The 9369-nt window shown below is 54.2% G+C and overlaps 3 protein-coding genes across 3 annotated transcripts; 2 read left to right on the top strand and 1 right to left on the bottom strand.

Moving 5' to 3' along the window:
• Positions 1-983: 983 nt before the first annotated feature.
• Positions 984-2348, top strand: PpBr36_01408 (uncharacterized protein; the record flags this gene model as incomplete). The annotated part of the gene is made up of 1 exon (XM_029888594.1): positions 984-2348. One exon carries the CDS (start codon positions 984-986, stop codon positions 2346-2348), a length of 1365 nt encoding a protein of 454 aa, XP_029751896.1.
• Positions 2349-4627: 2279 nt separating this feature from the next.
• On the top strand, positions 4628-6235 carry PpBr36_01407 (uncharacterized protein; the record flags this gene model as incomplete). Its single annotated transcript, XM_029888593.1, has 2 exons — positions 4628-4903; positions 4994-6235. The coding sequence occupies 2 exons, from the start codon at positions 4628-4630 to the stop codon at positions 6233-6235; spliced, it is 1518 nt and encodes a 505-aa protein (XP_029751899.1).
• A 475-nt stretch (positions 6236-6710) lies between these two features.
• PpBr36_01406 (uncharacterized protein) lies at positions 6711-7853 on the bottom strand (the record flags this gene model as incomplete). Its single annotated transcript, XM_029888592.1, has 1 exon — positions 6711-7853. The coding sequence occupies one exon, from the start codon at positions 7851-7853 to the stop codon at positions 6711-6713; it is 1143 nt and encodes a 380-aa protein (XP_029751900.1).
• Between the last annotated feature and the right edge of the window lie 1516 nt (positions 7854-9369).

The following is a 9369-nucleotide window of genomic DNA, read 5'->3' as shown; positions in this document are numbered from 1 at the left end:
ATTTTTCCAGGTCCTGGAGTTAAAGTAGTAGACGAGAGATTATAGTCCTGGCGCTGCCGCGCGTGTCGAGTGTGATTGCGCGGCAATCATGCACGTGGCTTGCGTGCCTACTAATGGTTGTGGGGGAGCATGAACGGTTGGTTGTAAGGTCCCTGGCTCCCCACGCGCTCTGTGCATGTCTACAAAAGCATGCAAGGTTATTGCTGAATCGCTGGTTGCCGCTCGGCCAAGACCTCAGACCAATCTCATATTCGGTAAGCGCAGACGGTAGTTTTTCAACACATTTAAAGATGATTGGTGAGCACTGTGCCGATGAGATTCATTGAGGTGCACATCTTGCCGTGGAGTCAGGTGAAGGATTCGGATGAAATGATGCTGCCGAGTAAAGCTACCGAGTCGTGAACCGTCAAGGTTTGGACAAGACAAGCAGCCGCCACGTTATTGAGTAGGGAGAAAGACCCCTAGGGATGCTGACGGAAAACCCAAAATTAACGTGGTAAAGTTTAAAAAAAAAAGAAAAGAAAAAAAAAAAACTTGGATACAGAAGCAGATCCTCAAAAAACTGCATCCACAGCTGCTGAAACATATGCCATCGGGACTGGGGCGACATCATGACTTGGCCCATCCGGATCCTGTCTTCTCACTCGCTAGGCTCAAATCTTTCCTAGTAAGGATAACAAGCTGCTTAAAAGACTTGTTCCTGGGGCGGGGAAGAGAGCCCGGTCTAATTTGCACTGAGCAGCTACATGTTCGGCAGTTAATGTGTCGTCTTAATCGGTGCAACTTTTCATCCGCTACCAATCAACAAACATCTGGTTGAGAGAGGCCGACTCTCACCTCGCCATGGCGTCCATATTTAAGTTGCGCAGAATGACTCTGCTACTCGGCGTGCGGCATTCCAGATTGTTCCCTCACCGGCAGCAAAACCTTCCCCCCCGACACTGCGTCACTCCCCAGCTGATCCCGTGTTCTACCCCCTCGCCATGCTCCCACAGGCCATCCTCCTCCTGCTAGGCGCCGCCGTCCTCGGCCGCTGTCAGGAAGCAAGCGGCTGCGATGCTCGCTGCAAGGCGGTGTTTGAAGCGGCCCTCGCGGCCGAGGCCGTCAACTGGGCCACCGACGACGTCACCGACGACGCCTTCTACGACACGCCGGGCAACTTTTCCGACTCGTCCAGGCCCGGCGACCTCCTGCGCTGGCAGGACCTCAGCTCGTCGGACCTGGCGTCCAACTTCACGCTGGTGCCGACGGGCATGTCCCTGTCCCGGTTCATCTACGTGACCGAAGACAAGGACCGCAACCCCATCCCCTCCAGCGGCTACGTGCTGCTGCCCTACTCCATCCCCGACGGGCGCGACAGGTTCCGCACCATCGCCTGGGCGCACGGCACGGCCGGCAACGCGCGCAAGTGCGCCCCGAGCAACAACCAACGCCTCGACTACAGCTGGCTGGCGCCGTTCCTGTACGCGTCGCACGGGTACGCCGTCGTGGGGACCGACTTTGCGGGGCTCGGCGTCGAGATCCCCACGACGTTCCAGTACGAGGCGGGGCACCTGCACGCCGCCGACGTCGCGTATTCCGTCACGGCCGCGCGCAAGGTCCTCGGCCACCTGCTGTCCGAGGAGTGGGTCGTCGCCGGCCACAGCGAGGGCGGCATGACGGCCTGGAGGACCAACGAACGCCTGGCCATGCCGGGCCAGGAAGACCTGCTCAAGGCGGGCAAGTTCCTCGGCGCCGCGTCCATCGCACCGGCCCTCCAGCCCATCAAGCTGATCCCCAGGGAGATCGAGCTCGCCAAGGGCGGGAACATCGAGATCGTGTCGGTTTACCTGCTGCAGGCGCTGTCGGGCCTTTACCCGGACGCCATCAAGATGGAAGATCACCTGACCGAAAACGCCCTGTCGCTTCTACCGTACATCAACCAAGGCTGTATCCGCACGGGCTCGTCCATCATGGCGCTGTTCAACGTCAGCGAGATCTACAAAAGCACAAGCTGGATCACGGGACCCGTGATGCAGAAGTGGCAGAAAGAAATCAACGGCGCCGGGCCGCACAAGCTAGCGGGGCCCATGCTCGTCGTGCAGGGCGAGGCTGACGCTCTGACGTACGCCGAGTTCGCCGAGGAGGATTTCGATGCCACGTGCAAGGAGTTTCCGGACTCCAGCGTCGAGTACTACAAGGTGCCTGGCGCCGGGCACGGGACCAGCCTCGAGGCGAGCGCGCTTTACTACATCCCCTGGATCAAATCGCTTTTCGAAGGCAAGAGCCCCGGGCCTGGGTGCAGGAAGGTGACTGCGAAGCCTGTGACGGATCGGTTCGGCAGGGATCAAAAGGGGCCGCTGTCTTGATTTGTTGGAAAATTGTCGTTTGTGGTGCTGGGGACTATAGTCATAGGCGCAGGGTCATGATTCAGCATTTTTCAGCAGCTCTATAGATAACTTATTGCAATTAGTAACACCTCATTACCGTGGTGCGATAGATGGCTAAAAATTGTGGTTCTGTGGCTGTATCAATAAACGGTAGACTTGGCAGAGAAGCAAATGCAGCTAAAATAATGTTAAAGTGCAAACGAACTCGGGCAGGGATGATATTTTGGCGTTCGGAAATCAAGGCAGGAAAAGAGCGACTACCATGTACTTTATTAAGTAGTCATTCAAGGTCAAAGAGAAAAAGAGGGCCAGTAAAGAAAGTCGACGGCCCTTTGTCACTCCTCGTAATATAAAGTATACTGTGCGATCTTAGAATGCCCGTCAGTAACAATTGTGTGAGAGTATGAAAAGGCTTTGATTTTTTTTAAGGGGATTATATAGCACTGAGTCGCAGAAGCCACACTGCCACAGTCATATATCTTTGAAAACAATGTGTCCGTGCGATTCATCAACTAATTACCCAGTAACAAGTCTAAACACTATTCTTGTCTATGTAACCTATCAAAAAATGCAATTTACTGCAGAAAACCATCCCCGTCATGGATTGTAGTTAAGGTGACCTGCGATTGCAATGCCGCTCTATGTTCTCTTCCTCGTGACGGACCTGCTTACAAAAATCCTCTTTGCTATGAAAGGGAGTGTGGTGGCAACTAAGGCAGAAATAATCGCAGCCGTCGTCCGGTTTCCAAGTCTTGACATCAACAAGGGACCAGGCAGTGATGAATATCGAAACGTTATCAGTGTTCAAGTTCTTCTGGAGGTTGAGAAGCCTACTAGCATCTTTGATTGTGTTTTGTGTTGGAGAGGTTAGAAAGGTGATGGCGCTGGTGGGGAATGACACTAAGGCTTGAGAGATTGAACAACAACGCAGTCCAGTTGAAATCTTCAGGGAATAATCAGGCTGATGAATGAAAAAAGCAATGAATGACATGACAGTAGTGTAGAATGAGAATTACAACATGAAAGCGGTAAACTTCTTTGTTATATAGCAACAGGAACATTCGTTTCAGCCGTAGACACTGAAATAATTCAAAGGCTTTTTATATATAGATGGCAAAGTCACTTGAAATCAGGTGCATGAGTGCCTAGCAAGTGCAGTTACCAGCCACACGAAATGTTAGCACAATTTTCTGAAAGATCTGGGGCTTAGGCGCGTTGGAGACGACTTCAAATATACAAGCAAGGATGCAAACATTGATAATCCCCAACTTATTCTCTTGACTTTGCGCACATGGGCCATTGGAAGAGTTAGTATACCATTTAAAAGCACGGGCCAAAGCACGGATGGAGCTTTACACAGCCAGGACAATGCTTCAGACAAGCTGTTATCCTAATTTTCATAGCCTCTCAACCTGTCGCCTTGATTATCTAGAGAAAACTCCATCCCACCGGCTCAGCATGCCATGTCATCACTGGGTGACTGTCTTGCAAGATGGTGTCTAAACTAAACCTTTCAAGCTCTTGGCCGAGTTGATGATACAATTGGATATTATACCGTTCGAATACCATCCACAGACACCAAAAACTGCATGAGGGATGATGCCGAGACGTTGCATCCATCCAGAGTACCAAGTACTGACAAAAAACGGATACCGGCATGGAACTGACACAACAAGTGGCAATATGAAGAGAGAAAAAAAGACAAAATTAAGATAGTCGACCGATAATTTGCCGAGTGCAAGAGAAAGAAAACTCTTGGCAATGAGACGCCAGAATGTGCCAAGGTCATCTCCCCGCAATCCCATGCATCATGAACGTGTCCACTACGTAGTAGTCTTTGTTTCCCCGCATCTCAAGATCCATGTCTGCTGCTCAAGTGTGTCTGTTGATCGGGATGGACACAGCAGTATTTGGACCTCCCCGTTGCTCCACAATCTGCGGCACGTTGTATTTCTTGTTGGAACATGGCTCTGGAGCAGGCAAGCCTTGAGGGAGGGGGTCCGAAGAACTCCAAAAAGGTGAAGTGTGTGTGTGTGTGTGTGTGTGTGTGTGTGTGTGTGTGTGTGTGCTTTATTGGCCCACGAGATGTATGTGGACCGAACCGAACCGGTGCTCTTGCTGGGCATGGCAGGACAGACGAAAAGAAAATAAAAATAAAACACCTATAAAGCCCAGGAATCTAGGGCTGTCGGTTTCTGCTTTTGTCAACGGCTGCTCCTGGGTATCCACCAACAAGGTCCTGCTCTTTCAAAAACAGCATGTCAAAGGACGCGATTTCGCCCGCCGGGAGGACAGACCTTCAGGGTCAACCTCGGTCTCCTGTTGAGAGGCCACTTGCGTCCAAGGGAGAGAAGCAGGATCCACTATGTGTAGATGCCGAGAATGAGCAGGAAAATCTCAAGCGGGATCAAACGACAGCTGTTGATTATTCTGGTGCCCACGCAAAGGTTGACCCTCGTGAGATCGCGCTCGTCAAGAAGCTGGACAGATGGATGATGCCGATTCTGTGGCTGATGTACTGGCTAAACTACCTGGTGAGAGCAGGGTCTGGCGTGCTATAGTGGCCATGGCGAGAAGCGCATACTCTCTGCGCCGTTACTGACATTGTCGTCCGTCGTAATCAGGACCGCAACGCCATCACGCTCGCTCGTCTCAACAACATGGAAAAGGAGCTGAAGCTCCAACCGGGAGAGTACCAAACGTGCATTTCTATCCTCTTCGTCGGCTACATCCTCATGCAGCTCCCGTCCAACATGATGCTCACGCGCGTCCGCCCGAGCGTCTGGATGTCGTCGTGGATGGTTCTCTGGGCCGTGGTCAGCACGCTGACGGCCGTGACCAAGGACTACACAGGCCTGCTGCTCACGCGCTTCTTCCTCGGCATCACCGAGGCCCCCTACTACCCGGGGGCGCTGTACATGCTGGCGCAGTTCTACACGCGCAAGGAGATCGCCACGCGCATCGCCGTGCTGTACACGGGCAACATCCTCGCGACGGCGTTTGCGGGTCTGATAGCCATGGGCATCTTCGAGATGGACGGCACGGCGGGCCTGTCGGGCTGGCGCTGGCTTTTCATCATCCAGGGCGTCGCGACGCTGCTCGTGGCGGTGGCGAGCTTCTGGCTGCTGCCCGACGAGCCGCTGCAGACGCGGTGGCTGAGCCGGGAGGAGCGGCAGCTGGCGCACTCGCGCATCGTCGGCGACACGGTGGGCGAGAAGGGCGTGACGACGACCTTCAGGGGCATGCTGGAGGCGGCCAGGGACGGGCGCGTGTGGCTGTTTGCCTTCATGCAGCACATGCACCTCGGGGCCAACGGCTTCAAGAACTTCTTCCCCACGGCCGTCAAGACGCTCGGCTTCGACCAAAACATCACGCTGGCCCTGACCTGCCCGCCCTACCTGATCGCCGGCGCGACGGCCATCGGCTGGTCCTACTCGTCGGGCCGGTACAACGAGCGGACCTGGCACCTGACCGTGGGCAAGTCGCTCGCCATCGTGGGGTTCGTGCTGGGCTGCGCCACGCTCAACACGGGCGCGCGCTACTTTGCCATGATCGTCTTCACCGTCGGCACCTACTCGGCTAACAGCATCATCCTCGGCTGGGTGGCCAGCACCTGCTCGCAGACAAAGGAGAAGAAGGCCTCTTCGCTGGCCATTGCCAACATGGCCGCCGCCATGTCCTTCATCTGGACCCCTTACCTGTGGCCCGACTGGGACGAGCCGCGCTACGTCATTGCCATGTCGTCGAGCGCCGCCCTCAGCGTCGCCACCATCCTGGGCGCCTGGGCCATGAGGTGGTGGCTGCGGGCGCTGAACAAGAAGATCCGGGCGTCGGACAATGAGGCTGTTATATTTTACGCTTACTAAGGGCGATTGGGGGGATGAAAGAGAAAAGACGGCCTGAAAAATTAGATGGGGATTACATAGCCCACCCACCCATGAGACACAGCTAGCCTGTCATTCACTAGGGAACTCCCCGCAAAAAAAGATAGGTTCCCCTCATCGGAACCCGTTCACTGTGACAATCCTCCACGGTAAATGCTGCTACCTTTGCTGACAGCAGCAGCAACAAAAACTTTGGATCGCATCACAGCACCTTTCCAAACATTTTTTACTTTGAGAGAATAGTAGACATGCACGCAATGGCTGTGATTTTATGACATTCGGGCCAACAAGCCAAAAAAAAAAAAAAAAAAAAAAAAAAAAAAAAAAAAAAAAAAAAAAAACCCCCCCAAACCAGACGCACAGCTCCCCAGGTCTGTGATGATATGCAATAAAAATTAACAAAATTAACAAAACTCTCTTCCATATACAGATTAGCAAAAAAAAGGAAGCAATCCAATCAAGCATTCACCAACGCCTGATAATCAACATCGGGCGTCTCGGGGTCGAACCCAGCGGGCACGAGCTCCATGCTCGGCTGGGCGGCGACGCTGACGGCCCAGGCCTCATCCAGGGCGTCCGCATCGGCCTGGCTGACGGTCAGCATGGTGGGCATGTCGGGTCGCAAAATGGCGGTGATCTGCTGCGCCCACTCCCACGGCTGGGCCTCGCCGCCCGGCTTGCCGTTGAAGTACTCCCAGCCCATGATGCCGCCGATCTCGCCGTACTTGGCGCGCAGGTCCTGCATGGTCTGCTTGAGCTTGTCGAACGGCACAAACTGCTGGCCGTTGGCCGGCGTCGTGATCTGGCCGGCCACGATCCTCTTGGGATCCCAGCCGGCCGCCACGACCGAGTCGTACGCCGCCGTCGTCGACATGTCGCCGAAGCCGTTGTAGAACTGCGCGTTGTAAAACTCGATGTTCCCGCCCACCGCCGCGTCCAGGTCCCGGTACGAGAATCCCGAGAGGTTGGGCGTGCCGCGCCGGTCGAGCGCCGTCGCCACCGGCGCCTGCGTGATGGTGAAGTCGGGCCCAAAGTCCTGCCGGAGGCGCCGGACGAGCCGCATCGCGCCCCGCAGCGACATGGGCTGCTCCACGTCGATGTCCAGCCCCTGCAGCTTGAAGTCGCGCAGCACGTCCCGGAGCTGCCCGTAGTACTTTTCAAAGTTGGCGTCGCCGTCGGGCGCGTCCAGCGTGCGGTTCGAGAAGGAGCCCTCGGCCGCCCCGCCCACCATGGCCATGACGCGCACGCCCGAGTTGCGCAGCACCTCGGCCTCGCGCCAGAGCGTCGCGAAGCGCGCGTTGCCCGGCGGGAAGTCGTTGAGGTGGATCTCGCCCTCGTAGTTGACGTGCAGCGTGCAGACGTAGATGTGCGTCAGCGCGATGCCCTTCTCCGTGATGAGCGGCAGCATGGAGATTGGCCGCCCTGTCGACGACGAGTGCGTCGTCTGGAAGTAGATGGCCAGCCTGGGTAGCGGTGATACCGCGAGGAGCTCTTCCGACGCGGACGTCGTGCTTTCTGGCTGACCATCGTCTAGTGGTAGCGCTAGGGATGATGCTGCTAGCAGCGTGAGGAGGATATTTCCAAAGAGTGAGCACTTCATTTTTTTTTTCTTTCTTTTTTTTTGGCTGCTTGGCGGAGGACAAGTGAACACCAGTGTCGATTCTATAGCCTTGGCCGTGAGTACTGCATCAGTGTCGAAAGGATAGTGGATGGTCGTGGATGGTCCGGCGGATATATTGGTGTCCTGTATAAGGGCGAGTCTAGCCCCCGAGTTCCATAACAGCAAAGACCCTGTGATCACCAGGAACGGATGTGCATGCAACCGGACTCCTCAAGACCACAGCTTAACATTACTGTGACCAGGAACGCCAAGCTGGCGCAACCAAAGTTTCGTCATTTTTTTTTTTTGTTCTCAAATACTATCTCACTGCAGGAAGTGGGCCAACCCGTGAGGAGCATTTTGCTGGGAGAATGGTGGGAGTCTTGGTTTCCAGCTCCGTTCGTTTGTTTCTTTGCTGGCCGCCCCCAACCTCCGTCGGTAGGCAAGTCAGCCACCTTGCAAAGGATTTGCTTTTTGTGCTGATCCAAGACCAGCTCTGTGGCTGACAATGAACAATGAAATAGAACATGTCCATGTCGTCTCTTGTTTGTTTGTTCTGGGAGGGGAAGAGAAAAAAATAAAAGACAGCTCGAATGAAAAAGATTGAGCCCGTAAATAATTACCTACATGAGATATTTCCTGTAAACAAGTGCTCATAGGTTGCACTGCTGCACCCCTGAATCCAATCATGGACCACTTCAATTCTTGGTGGCGGGGTTGACCCCTTATCCGACGGGTTCAAGGATCAGTCAGTGCCGCAACAAACGGCATGGCGAAGCTAAAATCTCGAAACCGGCAAACTGTCTATCAGCAGCGCCTGTCATACCTAAGGGCCCTTCTGTCAGAGATGGCCTTCAAAATGCTAGCTTCCTTTACTACTCGACTTACAGACTTGTCTCAGCCCAAACGAAATCCAGATTGGGATGACCCGGTCAGAAGCAGAAACCTGAGAAAGTGGAGGCTTTCTTTCTTTTGCATTTTTGCAGCTTTGCAACATGGTCGCAGTGTTTCTGGCCGCCCGCTCAATACTGGAAGGTGACAGCAGAATGTGACGGGTGTCGTTATCTCCAGATCAAACCCCTCCACACAAGACAATAAAGCTCATGTGCCAATCTTGGTCGGCATCAGGCGAGTCCCTTGGGGAAGTGATATTTTTGGTTGCAAGATGGACATGCTTGAAAAGCTAAAGCAACCTTCCTTTTCCGGGCCTGGCGGAGCGATCTAGACGAATCGCGCGCGGGTGAAAAGAGAGGGTGGTGGGGCTCTCTAATCCCGCTGATCCCAGGGTAGCAAAGAGGTGTGATCCCTGGAACTCAGCTGACCCTAGAGGATTGGTGGGATTGACTTACTACGACACTAAGGCAAATACAGTAGTAATCATGACTGGAAATTGCCCGCATCTTTGTTTTGGTTCAAAGTCGGTGATTATTCATGTATTTTTTTTCTCTCTCTCTCTCTTTGTTCGCTTCGCTCCCTCTTCCGCCTTTCCGGCCCGGTCCGATCGACGCTGAAAGAT

Source organism: Pyricularia pennisetigena, chromosome 2 (assembly GCF_004337985.1).
Source record: "Pyricularia pennisetigena strain Br36 chromosome 2, whole genome shotgun sequence".
Lineage (NCBI taxonomy): Eukaryota > Fungi > Ascomycota > Sordariomycetes > Magnaporthales > Pyriculariaceae > Pyricularia > Pyricularia pennisetigena.
Note: the sequence above shows the minus strand (reverse complement) of the source record. Positions and strands in the feature narration are given on the sequence as shown.